Source organism: Stegostoma tigrinum, chromosome 31, assembly GCF_030684315.1.
Source record: "Stegostoma tigrinum isolate sSteTig4 chromosome 31, sSteTig4.hap1, whole genome shotgun sequence".
NCBI lineage: Eukaryota > Metazoa > Chordata > Chondrichthyes > Orectolobiformes > Stegostomatidae > Stegostoma > Stegostoma tigrinum.
Window position 1 is genome coordinate 2,087,011 of NC_081384.1, and position 24,238 is coordinate 2,111,248.

Sequence of the window (24,238 nt, forward strand, 5' to 3'; positions counted from 1 at the left end):
CCGCATTTTGTACAATAAAATTCTGTAAGTTTCAATCAGATCCTTCCTCATCCTTCTGAAACTCCCATCAAGTACAGACCCAGAAGACTCAACTGCTCCTCATTTGAGAAGCCCTTCATTCCTGGGATCATTCTTGTAAACCTCCTCTGGACTCCCTCCAAGGCCAGCACATCCTTCCTTTGATACAAGGCCCAAGGCTGCTCACAAGATTGCAAATGTGGTCTGACGACAGTATAATACAGCTTCAGCTGTACATCCCTGCTCTTGTATTCTTGCCCTGTCAAAATTAATGCTAACATTGCATTAGCCTTCCGAACTGCCAACTGAACCTGCATGTTAACCTTAAGAGAATCCTGAATTATGACTCCTAAGTCCCTTTAAGCTTCAGATTTTGGAAGGTTTTCCCCATTTAAAAAATAGTCTAGACCTCTTCTTCCTACCAAAGTGCATAATCTCACAACTACCCACACCGTATTCTTCACTTCCTTGCCCACTCTCCCACACTGTCCAAGTCCTTCTGTAGCCTCTCCTCTTCCTCGGCACTACCTCCACCTACCATGTGCAAATTTAGCAACTATGCCCTCAGTTCCTTCATCCAGATCATTAATGTATAACGTGCATGGTTGTAGACCGAACACTGACCCCTGTGGAACTCGCTAATCACCAGCTGTCATCCTAAAAAAGACCCCTTAATCCCCATTCTCTGCCTCTGCCAGTCAGCCAATCCTCTATTCATGCCCTTTTTCTTGCCCCTAACATGGGCTATTATCTTATTTAGCAGTCTTCTGTGTAGCACCTTGTCTAAGGCTTTATCGAAATCCAACTAGATTGCGTCCTTTATCTAACTTGCTCAAAACATTCTAACAATTTGCCAGGGATGTGTTTGCCTTGACAAAGCTGTGCTGACTCAACCCTATTTTACCATGCACGGTCGGTTCTGCTATAACGTGTTTCTTTGACGCGAATTGAATTTAATGTAATTGAAGAAATTAGACTACTATTTGTAGAATGTGAGCTTTCCTTACCGGTAATGGCTATAACACAATTCCAACCCCATTAGTTTAACTGGCACAGCTATTGTGCAGTTTTCTTATAACACAAGATAGCAAGAGAATGGAAACGTCGCATTATATTAGAACTGACTGCACTTCCAAATATTCAGCAATCTAATCCATAACAATGGACTCTAAAACTTTACCGATGACCAAGGTCAAGCTAATCAGCCTATAGTTTCCTGTTTTCTGCTTCCCTCCTATCTTAAATGGGGATGTTACTTTAGCCATTTTCATGTCCCCTGGGCCCTCCCTGAATGCAGTGATTCCTGAAAAATCACCACCAAAGCCTCTACAATCTCCGCAGCTATCTCCTTCAGAACCTATGTGGTGTAGTTCATCTGGTCCTGGTGATTTCATTGCCTTAAGACTTCCGCTGGGTCAAAATCCAGGAACTGCCCCCCCCCCAAAGGCATTATGGGTCTATCTACAGCACATGGACTACTGTACCAGGTACAACAAACAAAAGGTACCCTTTAAGGGAGACAGCCAACTAGAGTTTCTGATGAAGGGTCTAGGCCCGAAACGTCAGCTTTCGTGCTCCTTTGTGATGGACACTACACTCACCTGTGCCCCGATTCTCTTGAAGTTTTGATATGCTGTTAGTGTCTTCCACTATGGAAACTGATGCAAAATACCTATTCAGTTGCTCTGCTGCTTCTTTGTTCTTCATTGCTACTTCTTCAGCCTCATTTTCTAATGGTCCAGTGCACTCTTGCATCTTTCTTACCTTTCACATACCTAAAAAACTCTTGTAATCTTCTTTTATATTACAAACTCGCTTACCCTCATATTTAATCTTCTCCCTGCTTATTGCTTTTTTTAGTTACCCTGTGCTGGTTTTTAAAGGCTTCCCATTAGTCTTCACCACAACGTAAGCTTTTCCTTTGGCTTTTGTGCTGTCCCTGACTTCTCTTGTAAGTCATTGTTGCCTTGTTCTCCCCTTCTTCCTTGGGATGAACTTCTGCTGTGCCTCCCAAATTACCACCAGAAACTTTTGCCATTGCTTCTTCACCATCTTCCCTGCTAGGCTCCCCTTCCAATCAACTCTGCCCAGCTCCTCCCTCATATTTTTGTAGTTACATTTACCCAATGGTAGTAGCGTTACATCTGATTCCAGCTTCTCCCTCTCAAACAGCAAGGTGAATTCTATCATATTGTGATTATTGCCCCCTGGGTCATTGATTTATTGGGTTGAATGGCCTGTTTTGTACTGCAAATTCTCCTGATTTCAGTTGGGGATAAGCTGTCATTAATGGCTTGGGACCTCAGAGAGCCAGTCTGTCTAAAAAAGATTCCAGACTAAAGGCAGATTGGAATTGGCAGGTTTATACTGATAAATTACTGACAATTAAAATCTACCTCATAATTATACAAGACTTTTGACTGTTTTGCAGATGTTAAATCTGTTGTGAAAGAATCGTTGGGACACACATGCATAATGTTACCGTAACCTCTTTAATAAGTCTATCAGTTACTACCTGGAGTCACAGCAATCATCTCATTTTAGGTTGAATAAAAGCCAAAAGAACTGTGGATGCTGGTAATTAGAAATAAAAACAGAAATTGCAGGAAAAGCTCAGCAGGCCTGGCAGCATCTGTGGAGAGAAATCAGAGTTAACATTTCAGGTCCAGTGACCCTTCGTCAGAACAATTGTTGTAGATTGAATAAATCAACGTTCTTCAGCCTTCTCTTACAAAATAGCTCCTTGAATAGTAACACTGTCTCTGTTACACTGATAAATGGGGAGTTGATTAGGGATTTATTGAAGCTGACATATTTAAAAAGTTTCCAGATTTGAGGAGTAGCTATCAGCACTGTGTTACTGAACTCACCTGGAAAAACAGGTAAGGTGAGATGAACTGCCCTTGACATCAAGGCAACATTTTACCAATTGTAGCATCAAGGAGCAAAGAACCCTTAGCAAAACTGGAGAGAATGGGAATCAGCAGGAAAATGCTCTGCTGGTTGGACTCATAGCTGAAACAAAGGAACACGATTATGGTTGCTGGGGAGGGGGGCGGGTAGTCAGTCATTTCAGCTCCAGAACATCTCAACAGGAGTTCCTCAGGGTAATGTCCCATACCCAGCCATCTTCAGCTGTTTCATCAATGACCTCCCCTCCATCATAAGGTCAGAAGTGAGGATGTTTGCTGATGGCTGCACAATGTTCAGCATCATTCGTGACTCTTCAGCCACTGAAACAGTCCATCTCCAACTGCACAAACATATGAACAATATGTAGGCTTGGGATGGTAAGTAGCAAGTAACATTCATGCCACACAAGTGCCCAGTAATAGCCATCTCCAACAGGAGAGAATGCAGCCATCTCCCCTTTAGATTGAATGATGTTACCATTTCTGAACTTACCATCATCAACAGCCTGGGGGTACCATTGACCAGAAACTGAACTGGTCTAGCCATAGTCCTGAAGAAGGGTAATACCCGAAACATTGACTGCTCCTTTCCTCCAGATGCTGCCTGGCCTGCTGTGGTCTTCCAGCCTCCTGTTTGTCTACGTTGGATTCCAGCATCTGCAGGTCTTTTTTTGTCTCTCGCCATATAAAAATAGTGGCTACAAGGACAGGTCAGAGACTGGGAATTCTGTGCTAAGAAACGCACCTTCCAAACCCACAACCACTTCTATTTAGAGGAACAAGGGCAGCAGGTATATAGGGACACCTCCATCTACAAGTTCCCCTCCAAGCCACTCATCATCCTGATTTAGAAAGCTATCAATGTTCCAGTGCCACTGGGACCAAATCCTGGAATTTCCTCCTGGATGGTATGAGGGTGAACTTACACGACACATTGTACGACATGGATTGGTAGAAGAATGCAGTTCACCACCACCTGCTCAAGGAAACTAGGAATAGCTCGCAAATGCTAGCACTGCCTTTGACACTCAAGTCTCGTGAGTCAGCAGAAGAACTCTGACATCTATCATGTAATTCACACCTAGTCCCATTCATTTACCCACCCTATGCTTGCTCACCTACACCAGCTCCTGTGCCTCAGTTTTAAAATTTTCATTCTTACTATCAAATCCATGCATGGCCATGGTCTTTGTTACCACAACAATTTCCTTGAATCCTGCACCCCCTGGCATTTCTCCAATCCATTGCACATTTTACACATCCATGGTTTGAGCTATTCTACCATTAGCAGTTGTGGGTTCATCTGCCTGGGTGTTAAGCTCTGGAGTTCCTTCCCAGGCTCTCTACTTCTCTATTCTCCTCCAAGACACTGCTGAAGAAACCTACTTCTTTCAACAAGCCTTTGGTCACCTGTCTAATGCCTCTTTATGTGGCTCACTGTCAAATTTAGTTTGATATTGCTACAGTGAAGTTTCCCAGGATTTAAAATAGTATGTAAATGTAAACTGTTGTTGGCTGCAAGGTTAACAGATTGAAGCTATGCAGCAGGAAAATTCTACAAGAATCTTCAACATGCCCAGGTTCAATGAAGACTATTTGTCTGTATACTGAAATTCAAGAATCTAAAGGTCACTGCCAAGTGAAGAATGTGATAAGCAATGCCTTGGCATGTCGGCAGCTCCAGCAATACATTCTGTCAAATTCCGCCCACACAAGTACACCTTGCTTCTCCATCGGGAGTTTGATTACTGTGTCGTGTTTCTCTCTGGTCGTTTCCTCACCTGTAGTGTTAACAGTGACAGACCTGACTCCAATCATCTACCTCTGTAGTTAACCTCATCAGTGATTGCAATAGGCTAGTGCACCATAGGAGCTATCACAGAATGAGTCCCCCAGTGCATCTCATACATGTTTTCCAGTAGAATGGCAACAGGAGCAACAAGCACAGTAGGGCTGGGGAGGATGGAGAAATTGACTTTCCTTAGACAAGATGTAACAATATTAAATTTTATTCTTTTAAATGCTGGACCAGCATTTATTACCCTTCCCTAAATGAAGTGCAGAAGGTGGTGGTGAGCTGCCTTCTTAAACTGCTGCAGTCCATGTGCTATAGGTAAACCCACAATGCTTTAGGGAGGGAATTCCAGTTTCTCGATCGCGTGACCCTGAAGGAACAATGATATGTTTCCATGTATCTGCTGCCCTTGTTCTTCTGGATTGTAGAGGCCATGGATTTGGAAGATGCTGTCAGAGGACCCTTAGTTTCCCCTCCAAGCCACTCACCATTCTGACTTGGGAATATATTACCATTCCTTGACTGTTGCTGGGTCAAAATCCTGTAATTCCCTTGCTAAAGGCATTGTGGCTCAACCCAAAGCACATGGGCTGCAGCAGGTCAAGAAGCAGCTCACCACCACCTTCTCAAGGGCATCTGGGGATGGGCAATAAATGCTGGGCCCAGCCAGCGACGCCCATATCCCACAAATAAGCTTTTTAAAAAGTTAGTTGCTGCAATGCATTTGAAGATGGTTTACACCATTGTTTCTGAGCATCAGTGGTAAAGGGAGTTACTGTTGCTGATGGCGGATGTGGTGCCAGTCAAGTGGGCTGCTTTGTCCTGGATAGTGTTGACTTTCTTGAGTATTGTTGGAGCTGCACTCATCCAGGCAAGTGTGGAGTATTCCATCATACTCCTGACTTGTGCCTTGTAGATGGTAGACAGGCTTTGGGGAGTCAGGAGGTGAGTTACTTGCAGCAGTATTCCTAGCCTCTGATCTGCTGTTGTAACCACAGTATTTATCTGAATAGTCCAGTTAAGTTTCTGGTCTATAGTAACCCCCAGAATGTTGTCGGTGGGGATTTAGTGATGGTGACGCCATTGAATGTAAAAGAAGGATTTTTGGATTCTGTCTTGTTGGAGAATGGCATTGCCTGGTGCTTGTGTGGTGTGAATGGTTTTGGGAAGACTATGACCATTGGCTTAGGTCTCAGCTACAATTACCATGGTAACTATCTAGAGCTGAACCACCCTCTTTGTAATCTCGGCCCATCCTTGACTCTGAGCTGAGATTGTGATTTTTTTATCTACACTAACACTAAGAATGACCATTCAGGCGTCTGGATCATGAGTGGAATTGGGCTTCATTTGAGGGTTGCTCCCTTGGCCTGTTAGCATTCACTCACTTGGAGTGTGCCTGGACGCTCACAGCATCCCTGCCTTGCTATGCTTTGCCTTGCTTTATAGTCTTTTCCCCTCGGCCATACTTTAAAAGTGATGGTACCTTTGTCTTGCCTTGCTACTTAACACAGACACAAAGCCAACCAGCCTGCTGTGGTTGATGTTGTGCTGCATTATGTCACAACTGCAGTATGTGCCAACAAAGACACTGCATGTGCTTCAACCAAATGGCCATGTCTCAAAGGGATCAGCCTTCAGTCAAGTCAAGGGGGTGTTGTCAGTCAGGAATCTGGTACAATCAGCCAGGAGCAGTGAGTGATCTCATTCCAGGAATCTGAGCACAATCAGTCACCACTGAGGCAGTCAGGACCAGGGGGTCAGTCTCACTATGGTCCAGGGAGTGAGCCACAGTTAGTCCTACAGCTCCAGTAAAAACAGTCAGGGATTCACGGTTCATCCGTCAGGGATCTTCACATAGAGTGGTTGAGTATCTGCTCAGTCATCACTCAAGGCTGTCATCTACATTGGTCAAGGTTGGGCATGGGGAGGGATTAGAGAATGGACAGCTTGGGGGATTAGCTTTGGGATATTGAGAGACACTGTTGCAGTTGGGAGCTGACAGTCTTGGTGCTGGGGATTGTAGGTACCAGAAGGGGATCTAAAGGGCAATGGACACTGAAGAGGCAGAGTACAGCCGTATTGGACTTGAGACATAAACACTCTTTCTCGGTCGATAAACACTCTTTCTCGCCAAACCTGCTGAGTGTCTCCAGCACTTTCTGTTATAGTTCTGCTTTGGCTTCTGTTGGGCATTACCACAGTCATCCTAAAGGACCAACCATCTCTCTGTGTAGGAAAAGCAATCAGCAACACTTTGAAGAAAATGATCTTGAAACATAAGCAAGCTGGAATAATGGTTAGTTATCTATGTAGGTATATTTATGACTCAGGACATGTAACCCCATCTCTTGAAATATGTAAATATTCGGTGATCTATACAGTACCTTGGCTCTTCGTTCGAAAAATTACACTGTAGACTGTGTCCTGGTCTGCATTAGTTTGATCATTGCAGTCTGGTTGAAATTGGATGGATCAGTGCAAAATATTGAGGCATTCAAGAGTGAGTTACTTTGATCATAAATAACCTTTCCATATTCTTTAAAATTGAATTCAAATCATTTCACTTGTAGCTGGAGCTGCCTACAAATCTCTTCTTCACATTATCTCTGTTTCGCAAGTGCATAGGTAGCAGGAGATCTGGGTGAAACATTTTAAATGTTTAAAGAGACTGTCTAATTAATGAAAAAAAACACTGAAAACTGTGGCCTAATAAAACTAGTAAATGGCTTTTTATAATTTCTGAGTCATTTTTAGCTATTTTAAATCAGTTTTGTCTCTGATGGTGGATCAGGCCCATGTTAATAATGATATTTCTGTGATAAACTGTGCTGTTTTTTAGTTTGTCCATTTTAATTTGTCACTGGATAACTAATATTCACTGCTCCATCCTTAAATATTCTTTTACACAAGAATGAAAAGCATCTACTACATTGCCCTAGCATTCATGGAAATTTTACACTGTTTGCAAGTTAATTATATCAGAGAATTCAACCATAAACTAACTAGTGCAATGTCAAACAAAGTTATGCACCTCAGCAGATATCTTGATTACATTCAATGTGTAATACTCTGCCCCTATGTCTCAGCTCCCTCGCTGTCTGTCAATCTCCCTGCAGGGAAACCAGCGTGTGTGAGAGTTGGCAAAAACATGTTATTTCTTGTCTCTGACGTTTAAACAAATGTACTCACTAAACAAGTTCTGACATAGACTGAGAGCAGTTGATGACCTTTAAAAATTCAATGGCAATTGTAATCCCCAAAGCAGCTGTTTAAACCACCTCACAAAGAGTATTTTGTAAGGAAGGCTGGCATACTTAAATTAGGGAAATAAAAACTTTAATGTTTAGAATTAAATGCTCAAACATTAGCTTCGTATTGAAGATTGGAAGCTTCAAAAACATAAAGCTATGTTGAATTTGGCACAAGTTCACTGATGTGTAAATTTCATGTCAGTTATAACTATCTTCCTCATCTGTGAATCAGACAGCTGTGACCATCAAATCCAGTTCGGTCCTCTTGTCCAGCCCTAAGGAGGCTGGTTCCAGTGTTGCAAGTGCAGAGTGTCGGTGGGGGGGGCGGGGGTAGAGGTTACAGCTAACCTCTCCAGTTGAAGTTTCTGTGATGAAAAAAATCTGGGGAGTTCTTCGCAGTGGCCCGACCAAATTTTATTTAGCCAACAGCACTTTAAGAAAATCTCAATCTGGTCGAATTTGCCTGCATGTTTTCCATGCCTTTGAAAAGTAACAATGCTTCAAAGACATTTAAAGTGCTCTGAAAAACACCAGGCTTGTCAAAGGTGCTAAATAAATGCAATGCCCACATCCTGTGAGAAAAACAAATCCAATTCCACATGTGAATAATTTGGTAAAGCATATGATTTCACAAACAATGGGAATCTCCTGGTTATCCTTTGTGTCCAAACCATGTGGTGAGGAGCCAATTCATCAAACATACTCTTCAGGCTTTGCCCTTTGAGTGATCATGCTGTCTGATTTCAGGGTTCAGACAGGGTTATGGTGGGGAAGCCACCTCTGGCTCAACGCTTACTGAACTGGGTAGCCATCCACATCAATGTTTATGTTCAAAATTATGTTCAAGTCTGCACTTGCCATACTGACTGAAATGGAGTTTGCACCCTTCACTCCCTGTCTAAGGTGTGGGGCACCAACACAGAGTCCAATCCTCACTTCGGGCACAGTGCTCAATTTCCACCGGAGGAGGATAAGAATCTAGAAAAACAAGAGGAATGTTCACAGCCAATATTATCAAATTGTCACTGAAACCATAGAAACAATATAACTTTTATTTTGTAATTCAACATTATATTAATAAATATAGATTCCACGTCTCAACAACTGTATTTCATTTCCATTACAATAATAATAAGACATTACAGTCCAACAATGCAACAGAATTCAGATTTGCATTATATTATACCCATTGCAAGCAGATGTTGAAGAAAAGCAAGGTTAGAATCTGGATGTTAGTTCTACCTGATGGATAATACCTCCCTAAAGATCCTGGAACTTCCAGTCATACCTTTCAGGATTTGTTCCCAATGGGATCACTCTGAGATTCACTCTGTGCTGATTGGCTCCATGGGAAACAGGGTTTCGATCCTTTTCGTGATTCATTGAAACATATTCACTGTTGTTTCAGTCAGCACCTCCGAGTTTTCTCATGTTGATTGGGATCACTAGGGCTGAGAGTCTGGTTCCTAAAGCTTGAATCCGATCGTGTTTTATTCAACTCCATCTGGTGTTTGTTACAGTAAATGAAGCCACAAATGTCATCCCAGGACCACGTGAAACCCCCATATTAGATCGACTTCACAGTACATTTCTATACAATTCCCCTCAGACAATGCCAGGGCAGGGACAACACAGGGCTATGTACAGAATGAAACTCTCTCTACACTGTCCCTGTCAAACACTCCCGAGACAGGGTTAGCATGGGGTTTGATACAGAGTAAAGTTCTGTTATATCCTGTTAATTTTTTCTCTGTTTCATTTCCATTTACTGTGAGCCTGCAGTCCAGACGTTACACTGGACAGTTAGTCTTACCTCAGCCCCTTTCATATAGAGAACAGAAAACAAAAGAGAGAAAGTTAATTATTAAATCCAAACAAAGAGACATGTTTTGCAATTGTATCAGCTGGGAAATGATTCTGACAATAATTAAATCTAGTTGTATGATGAAAGAAGTTAGACCTAACAGTCTAACACAGTTTGCCTATCCACATGCATAGTGCACACTGCAAACAAAAAATGCTGGAGATCACAGCGGGTCAGGCAGCATCTATGGAGAGACAGTAAGCTAATGTTTCGAGTCTAATAGGTGTTTATCAGAGCTCTGATGAAGAGTCATCAAGACTTGAAATGTTAGCTTGCTCTCTCTCTATGGATGCTGCCTGACCTGCTGTGATCTCCAGCATTTTTTGTTTTCAGTACAGATTCCAGCATCTGCAGTAATTTGCTCCTACATAATCCACACCTTGGATTTTTATCAATTATCTCAAATCCTGAGTGACAACATGTGAAGGGAGGGGAATGTTACAGTTTGTGAGGTCAAAAGCTACCCCCTGCCTTTACAGATCAGGAATTCACCCTCTCAGTGCATCTGATTTTCGAGTCAATTCTTATTAATATTTAAAACTCACTCATGCATCATGTTGGAATGAAGATTTATAGCAATGCCTCACTGGAGCCTGCTTCTATCTGCTCCTGAACTATAAAGCAATTTGTGTACTATTCTTGCAGCCTTGATACTGTGTGTGATACCACTCCATTGTGTAGTCATTAACTTACACTAAGTTAAAATCAGGCCTTTGCTATCTGCATGGAGCCTGCACACTGTCACAGAGCAATCATTCTCATTGTTCAACGGGACAGAAAATCTAGGAATCTCTTATCTAAAAAACTGAGGCTGGGAATCATTTGGAAGTTAGAATAGAAGAGAGATTTGTAGGTGTTTTAGTGGTGTTCAATATTATGGAACCTAAGTGTGTGAATGGCATTAAGATGTTCACCAGCCATGATCTGATTGGATAGTGGAAGGGGCTGAATAGCATCCTGCTGTTGCTGTGAAAGGTCAATGAAGGTGATTTGTCTCCAAAATCAGGTTCTTAGTTCTGATTTCTGCCAAGTACTCTCCCTTCTGGAATTCTGCAGGTTTGAACAACAGAGGAAGGACAGTATCCGGGCTGCAGTAGCTCCCATTACCAAATAGCCTGTTATTCCTCAATGTCCAGACTCTTGCATAAACCATTGCCTCCTGTTGTAATTGCCAGGCAGTTGCAGTTTCCTATGGAGCTATACCAGGGGTGACCCCACCTCCTGCCTAATTTGAACAACTTTGACAGGTAGATGCTGCTGGTCTCAGATCACAGAAAGCTTGTGCCAACCTGAAAATGGCAGTAGGCGCATGTCAACTTGGTTTGCCATTAAAACTGCCAGAAAGAGGTCTATAATGCTAAATGTGAACCTGTCCGAGGTTTGATAGTTTACTAAATGACAGGTTAAGACTCAATGAATAGTACACATACCTCTGATTGAGCAGCTTATGGGTTCAAGTCCCGTTAGACAGTCTCAGGGCAGTATTGAGAGAGTGTGCTGTTGGAGATGCTGTTTTTGGATGTGACATTAAACTGAAGCTTGTTTGTTGTCAGTCGGATCTGAAAGATCCCATGGCCACTATTTAAGTAAGAGCAAGGGAATTCTTTCTTATGTCCTGGATACTATTTATCTCTGCATAACCAATACCAACAGAAAAGGTTATTTGGTCAGCATCTTATTATGTGCATTGTAGCTGCTTTGTATCTTGCAGTAACTACATTTTGAAAGTATTTTCTGAGCAATAAAATGCTTCAAAGCATCCGGAAACACAAAGATGGCAGTTAAAGTAATCATTTCTCATATATAGCAAACCTCCATGACAACCCATCATCACAAACGTGATCTGGGCTCATTAATGTCAACAATAGAATCTCCAGGAAAAAGTATTGAATCCACAGAAAATAAATCATTTGATATTTGATTCTATTAGGTTGCTGTCCATGCCACCCCCAGCCCCCGCTAGGATGTAGAAACTCTGAACTGTTTTTAATTTTGCCATTTTAATATGTAAGTAATTCCCATTGACAGAAAGCGGGCCTAAATATGTGCAGATGAATTAGTAATTGATCATTTTAGCTCTTTAAATACTACAATGGCTCTGACCACCTTAAAAACGTTACAGAAAAAGCAATGTTTTTTTGATTTCTAATTATTTTGTGATGTACTGCAGGATTGTGGTTTTGATGCTGGATCACAGATTGTGCAGTACAAACCTGGGCAAGCTTTGGAACCTAATTAAATACATCCTGTAATCAGTGAGTCAGAAAACATGACCACAAGAGCTATCATAAAAACAGCCTCAGCCTGTTTGCTGATGTTTGTGGGAATGGGATCCTGCTGCCTTTATCACACTGGTTTACACCAATCCTTGTCTGCATGTGTTGCATTGAGTGACTCGGAACATATAGAAGCAAGCTTTGCAGTGCAGCTGGGGTGGCCTTTAGATATGGACTTGCTGTTCTGTTGAGAACAAGGTTTGTTAAAGGGCTGAGATAAGCTTATTCCATTTAAATGTAATTGTTTTGACCATGAGAGACTATTTAACCCAGCATGAGGAAGGCTGTTACTAACAGTGTCTAAACGTTCCTGCTGACATATCTGGCTGCCTGTTTTTTTTGTTTCGATATTAAGCTGCAATAATCACGGTCATTTCGGTTTAGCAATATGCTTGGTCCATGCTCTCTTAACCTTTGGGAAATGCTTCAGGAAATATAGTTTCCTGGGAAAAATGGAAGACATTTGAACGCACTCAAATGCATCTGCTTTCCCCGAGTTAAATCAGACCCATTGCCTGAAGATGTTGCTGTTCTGACAGCACTTGGCACAATCACCACATCTTTGTTGCTGATGGCTCATTCTCAGATATCTACTGTTTTACCCACAGCAGAGAGTTGGGGCTCAGCTACTGCACCAAGTCTGAGGGATGATACATGGACTATGATTATTCACAGTCTTCTGCATCCAGTATTACATTCAAACGTCTAATAACTCCACTGATAACCCAGAAGCAATATTTTAGCACCAGTTAGTGACAGTAAGATATTCTGCAAACCTTTCTGCCCATCAAGCCCACCTATCCACAGTGTTCCCATGCTGCCCACCTATTTGGAGTTTTTCCTTGTTGCACTTTGAGTTCCTCGGGGTTTAGACGAGTGTGGAACGTAAACACTAGTATAGGCCAGTTAGGTGAATGGTCTGCTTCAGTGCTGTCATTCAGTGTAATTTCATAAATCTCGCACATTACTGAATTCTATGTACTTTCTTCTTCACATTAAGATTTCTTGATACTAATCATTGTGGTTCTAGTTGAAGTGTATTTGCTTTGATATTTTATAAGTTTCCACATTGTAAATTTTAATGTCAAATTTCTTTACATCCAGAACGTGTGGGTTTGCAGTGTTTAATTGTCTAGTTCAAGATGTTAAACCATAGAACTTTTAGCTGTAACAATCTGCAAAATCTTGTGGAAATATCTTGTTCTCTTCCTCTGTGAGCTAGCTTTATCTGGTGATTGATGATAATAGACAATTAGAAAGACACATTGACAGAGATTACAGCTTTATAGGGACCAGCTATCTAACAATAGCAACAACTTGTATTAATATATTGAGCCTTGAACACATTAAAACATCCTGAAATATCTCCAGCTGCATCATCAAACAAAATTACACAACCAAATGTTTAAGTAAAGAGGTAGATTTTAAGGAGCATTTTAAATTAAGAGAAAGAGATTGAAAGGTGCAGAAGTTTGGGGAGGGAATTCCAGTGTCCAGACAGCTGGAGACAGGACTGCCAATGGTGAAGTGATTAAAATCTAAAATTGAACAAGAGGCTGGAATGGAAAGAATGTGGATATCTCAGAGGGTTGTGGGGCTGGAGGAGATTATAGAGATAGGGAGGGGGCAAGGCCATGCGGAGATGTGAAAGTAAGGATGAGAATTTTAAAATTGAGGCGTTGCCAGACAAAGAAGCAACATGGATCAGTGAACGGCCTGACACAGGCACGGTGGCGGTAGATTTTGTGATGGGTGAACCAGGCTGACTGGTACTTAGATGTTGCCAGGCAAGAATGTAAATAAAAACAGGACTTTCTGGAATTGTGAGTTTATGTGCATGTGAAAGAAAACAGCACTACCTATTTTTCATCAAAACATTTTGTCATAACACAAGTTCACCCTGAATAAACAGGTGATTTCTATCAGATGTTCCACATCCTGCATATTTCCAGCAATTTATGTTTTTTTTTCAAATTTTCTGATCTCTAGAATTGGCAGATAATTCCCTTCAGTTTGAAGTGTATTCATACAGAGACCCAGTTAACTCTGTTGAACAAACAGGTCTGCCTAACCTCCTACTGAACACAGTAACAGACTCTGTAGGAGTCAGAGCTTTTTGAGTGTTGTCATCAAATTGTTCAAAAGATTCAAACACATGTTTCCCATGAACAGGTGACAGTGTGATATGGCAAAAGCTTCCTTCCAACATTCCTGCACTTTCCAGGTCTCATTGTGGCTTTTGATCCCCAAAACTCAGAGAACACAAAGGCCTGATCAGCTCGGATTACATTCAAAGACCTTGCTATTTGTATGGCTAACTTACCTAATTTGAATAGAGTTTCTCATCCTCTTTCTCAGGTTTTTCTCGTTCATCTTTCATTGCCTCAGAATAAAGTATTTCCATTTGCCAGCTTTTCTTGGTATTTGATCCCTTGCCTGCGATTGTATCAGCTGGTAATGGTTGCAGGTACTGATATTGTGAAAGCACTTCATCAAATGGCAACAAACACAACAACTAGACTAACCAACTCATTCTGAATTTATGCAGCAACTGCCTGTAATTGAGGCAGACCATAAGCAACCCCCCAGCGTCACCTTCTTGTTCTGTAAACCTGACCATGAACTCCAAGCCATCTCTGTACAACAAAAGCTATACTTCCTGCTCAGCTCAGTTTGGCTTCGGACTTTTAATTTCTGTTTCTGTGAGCATGTAAGTGTTAAATAGTACATTCGACAGGTAAGGTGTTAACTTACCTGAATACATTCACCATTGATCTGTGAGTATTATATCAAACTATCATTAAAACATTAAGCTATTTAAGGCCTTACATATCAATGTTTTTCCCTTCTGACAAGGTGGTGCTGAACATTGCTGCAGCTCTTGCTTGCCAGTTCACACCATGTAGTCAGCAGTAACATAATACTCTGTCATGTTTTGCCTGGACAATTACATACATGCAGTTATACAGGCATGGTCAGTGGATAAAGCTCAGGAGCAGGCACCACAACTGATTATTAGCTCGCTCCCACAAATAAGGTGCCATGGAAGTGTCCTCCTGCTGAGAAAGAGGTTAACTCCAATAATAACTAGGATTGAACTTTGTGTTGGCTTGACTGAGTCACTCATAGAGAAAACTCAGGTGACACTTGACCTTAAACTCAATGTTCATTGAAACGGCAACTCAAAACCAAGCCATTTGTTGAGCATCACAACAAAACAAGTTGGACGCAGTAAAATTTAAATTTTCTTAATGCGCATTAATTGGAAGTAAAGGAATTTAAGAGTCCCACTCCCACAGGGACAAAATAACTTCAGGAGAAACAATCGATTGAATGATAATTTGCTATTGAATAAAAATAAAAGTAAAAAAAAACTCCGAAAAAAAAACTGAGCAGAATCGGCACTTTCTGTGGGAAAAGAAACAGAATTAACATTTCAACTTGATGACCAGTTCTTCAGAAAGTTCACCGGACTCAAAAAATTTCTCTCTCCATAGATGCTGACAGACCTGCTGAGTTTCTCCAGCAATGTCTGTTTAAGTTTCTGATTATTGGCATCTGCAGTATTTTGCTTCGGAGTAACATCCGCTTTGATTAATATACCAGTGGTTTTTCATGCACCCTAGTTCATTTAGAAATTTAATAAATATTGAAAGAGCATTCCCACCCTCCCCAATCCTCATCTATACACCGATAAATATAACACAACAGCTGCAAGGAGGAATTGAAATTGGTGTGTGCTGTATATCACACTGGTTATGCTGTGCTTTGCTGAGCATTATGATTTCAGAGATGGAATGCTGCTTGACTTTCTCATTACCAGCCTGAGTTCAATGTCAGGAAGGCTGCCTTGCTTGGTCTGTGAACAGCTTTCATCTGTTGCTGCCAGGTGCAGGTCAAACCGGAGTGATGTAGATTTCTTCCGAAGGTGTGGATTATCCTTGAAAAAGGAGCATTCCCATTCCTTGATAACCTCGTCCACTTTCTCTGTCCTAAAACAATCACAAATATTGAGCAGACTTACTGATCAACTCCTGTTTCTGAACATTTTAGGACGGCACTGATTACTTATTTTGTCGAATCTAACACTTAACAGAAAGCAATCATTCAGTCCAGTATGTGTACCAACTCTTTGAAAGAGCTATCCAATTAATTCTGCTCTCCCCGGCTCTTCCTTCATACCCTGTTAGTTTTTGCCCTGTAGCTTTCTATCCAATTCTCTTTTAAAAGTTAAATTTGCTTTCACCGCTCTTCCAAGCAGCACGATCCAAATCACAACAATTCACTGCGTAAAAACAATCCTTTCTGGTTCTTTTGCTATTACATCATGTCTCTGTTCTCTTATTACTGACTCTTGAGTGGCTAGAAAACAGTTTCTCCCTATCCACTGGCCAAAACCATTCATATAACAGATACGTAAATCACTGGCTCAGTCACAGCAGAATCACTATCCGCTGTTCTCAATACTGCACTTTAGCAAGGAGATATTGGTCTTGGAGAGTCTGCAGTATAGGTTTACCAAAATGATACTCGTACTCTGAGGTAGAATGATGTGAACAGATTACAGAAACTGAAACTATATTCCTAGATTTAGAAGGTTAAGTAGCAATTTAATCAGTTTATTTGAGCTATCTGGAGGCACAACGGGTTGATGGAGAAAAATCTGTACCTGCTGATCAGGGGGAATCCAGAGCGGAGTCTATAAAGTAAATCCAGGCCTTTTGGCGTGAAATTAGCAAAGACCTGTCATCATAAAGGGTGACCTGGAGGTGCCAGTGTTGGACTGGGGTGGACAAAGTCAGAAATCACATAACACCAGGTTATAGTCCAGCAGGTTTATTTGAAATCACAAGCTTTTGGAGGGTAGCCCTTCGTCAGGTGAAGTAAAACAGAAGCACACAAACCTAAAATTTATAGGCAGAGAGATCAAGGGCAGAGAGATCAACAGATCATACAACTGGTGTGAGTGGAGTGTCTGCACAGTATATTCGCAAGACCATACAAACTCTACAACAACGGATGAACAGACACCGTGCAACATTTGCCAGACAGGGATGTTCCCTCCCAGTCGGGGAACACTTCAGCGGTCAGGGGCATTCAGCCTTCGGATAAGTGCCCCCTCAGGCAGACTTTGAGGTACACAACAATGTAGAATTGCCTCAGCAGTGATCTTGGATTCATGTCGCGCTACATGTGACCCCATCACACTGTTCTGTATCTGTAAAATCCCCTCCCCATCCCCCTCTCTGATGAAGGGTCTAGGCCCGAAACATCAGCTTTTGTGCTGCTAAGATGCTCCTTGGACTGCTGTGTTCATCCAGCTTCACCCTTTGTTATCGTGAAATCTTCCTTACTGTTCTGTTTTGACACTATCATCTTGACGAATTGTTATGATCTCTTTACCCTAATTAGTTTGTACAATTTTGGATTACTTGTTTCTTTGGTTAGACCCTTGGCATGTGACTCTTACACTTATCATGTTATTCCAGTCATTTGGTTTGTTCCAGCACCACCTTGTTATTCATTTTTTTGTAATTATCTCTCTGCCTCATTTAGTTGGATTATAGGCCTTCTCTTCACTGGTTAGTCAGCTGTAGACCCTTTACTCACTAACACTCTTGGTCACCTGCAGAGACTTATCATTCAACACTCCACGCACACGAGTTGTATGATCATCTGATCTCTCTGCCCTTGATCTCTTTGCCTGTAAATTGTGTGTCTGTGAGCTATTCTCTCTCACTTCACCTGATAAAGAAGCTGCACTCCAAAAAGTGTGATTTCAAATAAACCTGTTAGACTAAAACATGAACATTGTTCCTGATTTACAGCATCCACACTTCTTTCGGTTTTTATTCTAAAACCTGGTTTCATGTGACTTCTGACATTTTAAGTATAGCATGGTAGAAGATTGGAACTCTCTTTCACAAACAACAATTGATGATAGCTTAATTCAAAATTTAAGACTAATAGATTTTGTTAATCTGTTTTTAAGACATTTGGAGTAAAGGTGGGTTTGTCGAGTTAGGTTGCAATTCAGTGAACTCATTCAATGGTGTCACATGTTTGAGGTGCTGAGTTGTATCTCTGCTTTCTACGTTCCAAACTTCAGAGAATCAGTTCAGGTTTGCTATTGCCCCTGTTACATTCAGAGATGTCAGATGTTAACGATTGCTACAATCCTACAGCCTTTCTTTACCCATTTCATGCTTTTTGATTTCTTTCTCACTTCAAAGTTCTTTTTGCCTTTCCTCATCTCTTTCCTCCATTGCCAATTTCTGTGTCCAGAGTTCAAGTTCAAACATTTGCCTTTCTCATTCAAATTCAGGTTTTTCTTTCCTTCTTTGTTACAAGCTGCTTCAACTGCAACTGAATTCTGGCCAACTCAAACTGTGATATGCCTGGGTTAGACACTTCTTCTCTCAGTCGAAGAGGATGCACTATTACCTCAGCTATTTCTATTTTCCTAGCGCTTTTAATTCTAACTCCAACTTTTCTACTAACCTAGCCTTGGCTATTGCTTACATAATATTCAGGGTCCCTTTCCAGAAAAGTCATTTAGGTTTTCAATAAATAGAATAGCATTCACAATGAAGGTCCTTTCAGCCTTCATCTCAGCAAGTCCCAGCACCTTTGGATTTGTCTCTGATTTTCAAATCCCACAGGAACCCCCGAATTATGTTATGATCGTGGACCAAGCTGGCTAGGGACTAATCACTTCTTCTGTAAAGTTCACAAAGTGTAAGATCCAGAAGACTTATTCAGAGAGTAAAGCCACAAGATTCCAAAATGTTCAACAAGTAACAATAAACGTTACCACGCAGTGTTAGAAGAGTGATACAATCTACAGCACATGTGCTAACTATTCCCAACACCCAGGATTAACCTCTGGTAAACATGGAATAGACTGTTATCAAACATTCCACGGAACACATCAAATACCAAATGTGACCAAAACAGATCCCACAATTTCTCAGCAATTCTTCTAGACCTTAATGACACAGTGGATTAGCAAATCACATTAAACTTCACAATAGATGATAATTTTTTACGTTTGCTGATCTGGCCTTGAAACCCCTGCTCAAGAATGTTTCTATCAGAGATTGCATCAAAGAGTGCTCCCATTATGGTTGATCATCCTCCTTCCTGGGTCACCAGGAAAGGAGGCAACATGTCCATCCAGACTAAAGTTAGAAGATGGTGATGGAAAAGGACTCTTGAGCTAGAGCTCGTCTGCTCCATCATTTGCTTTTTTGTCTCTTTTTCTGTTTTCTTTTTCTTTTTATCTCCCATCCTCACAGCATCAGCAGCGTCCAATTTGAAAGCTATTGCAGACTCCCTGCCTCAGCGTGGACTTGACACCTAGCCTCAAGGTGAAGCTCAGTGCAGTTTTCATTGGAAGGACTGTTGTTCTGAACTCTTTTTCCTCTATTTATGTTGCACTTTGCTATTCTAATTTTTGCTCCTAAGAATTTGTAGTTTAGTAGCTATACTTAGGTACTTTGGTACCTAAGATGGTGCCGTAAGTGGCAACTTGTAAACTTTTCACTGTATTCATGTGAGTACATATCACAACAAAACTAATTCCAATTCTAGTTACTAGTCTCGGCTTTGAAAACTACATTCCAATACTTGTCATTGACCTTACTTCTGCTTTTCTTGATCAGCCAGCTTCACCAAGTTAGAGTTACCACCAGTTTTTCCATGAGCTCTCATTTTACATAATTGCCTAAAGCAACTACAGCTTGTGTTTTTCAACCCAGCAGTCAGCTGTACTGAACTGAGAGTGATACACAGCTCCTTCAGATCCCGTATAATTTCGAAAATTTTTCCTAAGCCCTAATTCCAACACTTAGCTGCCTTCTAACTCCTGGAACTTATGCCTAAACTCTAACACCACTAAGATTGCAAATTACTCCTGACTTTTAAAAACTGAAAGAACTCTCGATGGTCTAAATTAGACACAAAAACAGAAGTTGCTGGAAAAGCTCAGCAAGTCTGGTAGCATCTGTGGAGAGAAATCACAGTTAACGTTTCGGTTCCTCAGTTCACTTTCTTCACAGATGCTGCCAGACTTGTTGATCTTTTCTAGAAACTTCTGTTTTGCTCTTGACTTTTTACTGAACCTCCTACACGAAGCCATGGAGTATATACAATTGCTTCCCAGCAGTACAGTGTAAAAGAGAAAGAATTCTTAATACAGAGCCTATCCTTTTCCTTCTACAATTTTTTTATCCTCGAACTCCTCTCCAGTGACCCCAAACTGTCTGAGTGACCTATCAAGATCTTTGCTTTCAGCGCCTGCACTGTTGCTGGCTAAAATTGTATGTAGCCATGTACCAACTCTGAGAGCTGAGTGTAGTCTGCATGTTACAGCTCACAGGTTGCTGGCTTTTGAACACAAAACTGCTTACAAAAGGAAAGATTCATCATATTTTAGTTTATTTTATTGTTGACTCAATCAGTCCATATTCACTTGTACAGCAGGACAAGCTTAAATTATGCAAACAATAATGCACTCTCAGTTCCTGACATATGAGAATCTTGTCTTTCACAGATGCCCTTCCTCACTTCTAGCTGTGGCTCAGTGGATAGCACTCTCACAAACTGAACTGCAATGATTCATGTCACACTCAGAGGTGTGAGCAGATATTCCACGCTGACACTCTGAGTTAGAACATAGAACATAGAACGTTACAGCACAGTACAGGCCCTTCGGCCCTCGATGTTGTGCCGACCTGTCATACCGATCTCAAGCCCATCTAACCTACACTATTCCATGTACATCCATATGCTTATCCAATGACGACTTAAATGTATACTATCTCCTAGACTTGATATTTTGCTATTTCAATACAATTTGGAATTTATTTTGTTACTTTGTATATTTTGTCCATTTTCACATTTTATATTTGTGTAAACTTTTATGCACCACTTTTCTATTTCTTCACACATGTTGTGTAACTGATTCTATCATTTGTAATTTCTGTGAGCGGCTGTCTACTTTGACTCCAGTTCTGGTTTTGAATGGAATTGAGTTGACACTGAGTCTTGGAATCTGGGATGGTGACACAGTGGCCATGTACTAGATTAGTAATTTAGCAATCCAGACTAATTCAGGAAAGATAGGTTTAAATTCCATAACAGCAGCTACTGGAATTTAATTAAGTTAATACATTTGGCATTTAAGGCTCGTTTCGATAATGGTGACCACAGGGCTCTTGTAGTGCAGCCTCTACCTCTGAATTAGGAGACCTGGGTTCAAGTCCCATCTGACCCTGAGGTGTCTAACAACATCTCTGAAGAGGTTGATCATTTTTTAAAAAACAAAAAAGTGGTGATCATGATAGCTGTTCTCATTTGCTATAAAAACACATCTGGTCCATTCATGTCCTTTAGTGAAGGAAATCTGCTGATCTGACCTACATGTGGCTTCAGAGCAACATCAATAAGTTGACTCTTAACAACCCACTGAAAAAGTCTAGCAAGCCATTCAGTTTAAGGGCAACAAGTGCTGACCTTGCCACTAATGCTCAGATCTTGGTCATGAATAAAAAGAAACAAAATTCCTTCCAGTCTTCACTAACTTTAGTATAACATTTCTGTCTTTTTGTGGTATTTCATTCCTCACTCCTCCACCCTTTTCCAAGCTCATCTCATCCATGAAACCAAGGTGATTCCTCCTCCACATAATTCCTGACCACTCAGTTCTCCTTTATGACCCGCATGCAAGCAATTGTTTCTAAGTCCTTTCTTTCCTTGTACACTTTGTGTGGTTGTGTGTCTCATGCACTATCTCTCCTCATGCTCCTGATTTTATTTTGCAGTAAGAAAACCATGCCTTCCTCCAATGTCTCTCCTTTAACTCAGGAAAATATGGCCCATCTCATGTCCTTCTATTCCTGCCTTTTAAATGTGACATCAAAAATCAATCTTCATCTGTCCATTACACCATATCAGTCCTTGACCCTCTCCTCTGCTTATCTAATTCTGTCCTGAGTGGGAGCTTAGCAGTTACAGATCTTCTGTGTAGGGATTCAAATCACAATCCCATCTGCAGTCTGATGTGGGCAAAGATACTATGGCACTATTTTGAAGAAGACAAGGAGAGTACACCTGGTGTCCTGACAAATGTTTATCCCTTAACCAACATCACAAAAATAGATGATCTGGTTATTATTGTATGACTATGGAATGTTGCTGAGCACAAATTGGATGACTTGTTGCATTTCAACATTAAAAAAATAATTAACATCTATAAAGGGCTTACAGGCAAATTGATGTTGTGAAAGACTCTATAGAATTGAAAATCTTTCGGTTTATTTTTTAATCATCCATCTGAAACCTGGAACTGTTTCAACACTTACTCTATGCGCAGTGAGTGTCTGCAGGTTCCTGAGAGAGTCAGGTACATTGTACCTGTGCAGTGAAGAAACTGAAATGACAATCACAGGGCGTGGGGGAGGGGGAGCTGGTGTGGGCGGGAGCTGGTGTGGGCGGGGAGCTGGTGTTGGGGGGAGCTGGTGTTGGGGAGGAGCTGGTGTTGGGGAGGAGCTGGTTTGGGGGGGAGCTGGTGTGGGCGGGGAACTGGTGTGGTGTGGGAGCTGGTGTTGGGGGGAGCTGGTATTGGGGGGGAGCTGGTGTTGGGGGGAGCTGGTGTTGGGGGGAGCTGGTGTTGGGGAGGAGCTGGTTTGGGGGGGGAGCTGGCGTGGGGGGGAGCTGGTGTTGGGGGGAGCTGGTGTGGGCGGGGAGCTGGTGTTGGGGAGAGCTGGTGTTGGGGGGGAGCTGGTGTGGGGGGAGCTGGTGTGGTGTGGAAGTTGGTATGGGGAGAAGCTGGTGTAAAGGGGAGCTGGTGTGGGGTGGGAAAGCTGGTGTGGGGTGGGAAAGCTGGTGTTGGTGGGAGCTGGTGTAAGGGGGAGCTGGTGTGGGGTGGGAAAGCTGGTGTTGGTGGGAGCTGGTGTAAGGGGGAGCTGGTGTGGGGTGGGAAAAGCTGGCGTAGAGGGGAGCTGGTGTGGAGAATGGAACCCTTTGGGAACATAAAACTTAGGCAGAAGCTGTTTTGGGAATGTTTGCAGGTTATGTTATGAACAGGGTTTAGCCTTTAGGGAAACAAAAGCTGAATCTTTGTGAATCAATGAGATAAGCATGTGAACATAACCTGTGTAACACTGTCTAAAAATTGATAATAATCTGCAGCCAAGTTATTTCTGGCAAATCTCAAAAGTTCTGTCAATAACTACAATAACTCAGTGATGTGTCAGAATTTAATTTTATCCACTAATATTCACCATTTGTCTTAGAACTGAATTGACTGCCACTGATTGTGTAGATTCAACAGCCCTCTAATAGTGGATCTTCATGGCTTAGCGAACGCTGGACTTGCTTCTCAGTTGAAAAGGTTCTGGGTTCAAGTCTCAGTCCAGAAAACTAAGTAGAAAAGCTAGTTTGAAGCTTTAGTCCAGTGCTCTGGGAATTCTATACTGTCAGATGTGCCAGTGTTTAGATGAATCTTTAAAGTGAGGTCCCACCAGTCCCCTCAGGGAGACTGATGAACTCGTCCTTAATGTCCTGGCCAATGTTTACTCTTTGATCATCACCACTAAAAAATATATGATTTGATCACATTGCTATCCGTGGGAAAATCAATGTGCTCAAATTTGTTGACACATCCTCACATTATTAATAATAATAACCACACTACTTCAGTTTTCAGTGGCTGTAAAGGTCAGAAATGCAGAAAGGTGCGATACAAATGTGTATTTTTCTCTCGTTATGCAATGTGTCACTGTGGGCTGTGTTGAGAGCAATACAAGTGATCGGACGCCTCACTGTGTTTAGTATTCACAGGCTCTTTAACTCATCAATGATAGTCTGTCACCTAAGAAACCAGACACCTTGTTGAGAAATGGAAGCCAGCACCATCACATAGGGCACAGTCCTTAGGGGTCAATTTGCTCAGAATGTGCTGTTCAAGAATCTGTATTTAGTTTTAAAAAATGCCACCAGTGAATGTTGTTAAAACAAACTCTGGTGCACTAACGTCTCTCAGGGAAGAAGAAGTCTTACCCTGTCTGGATGATGAGACTCCAGACCTAAAGCAATGTGGCTGGCTGAGGAAATGC

The 24,238-nt window shown here is 41.6% G+C and overlaps 1 protein-coding gene across 4 annotated transcripts in view; it reads right to left on the reverse strand.

The window, feature by feature from the left end:
* Positions 1 to 9,017: 9,017 nt before the first annotated feature.
* Positions 9,018 to 24,238, reverse strand: part of krt222 (keratin 222) — a 58,763-nt gene continuing 43,542 nt past the window's right edge. For all 4 annotated transcript variants that reach the window (XM_059638631.1, XM_048560402.2, XM_048560403.2 and 1 more), the window contains one exon: positions 9,018 to 16,111. In XM_059638631.1, the coding sequence (XP_059494614.1) occupies positions 15,898 to 16,111 (214 nt within the window). In that variant the 3' untranslated portion in view covers positions 9,018 to 15,897. The remainder of the gene's footprint in view (positions 16,112 to 24,238) is intronic.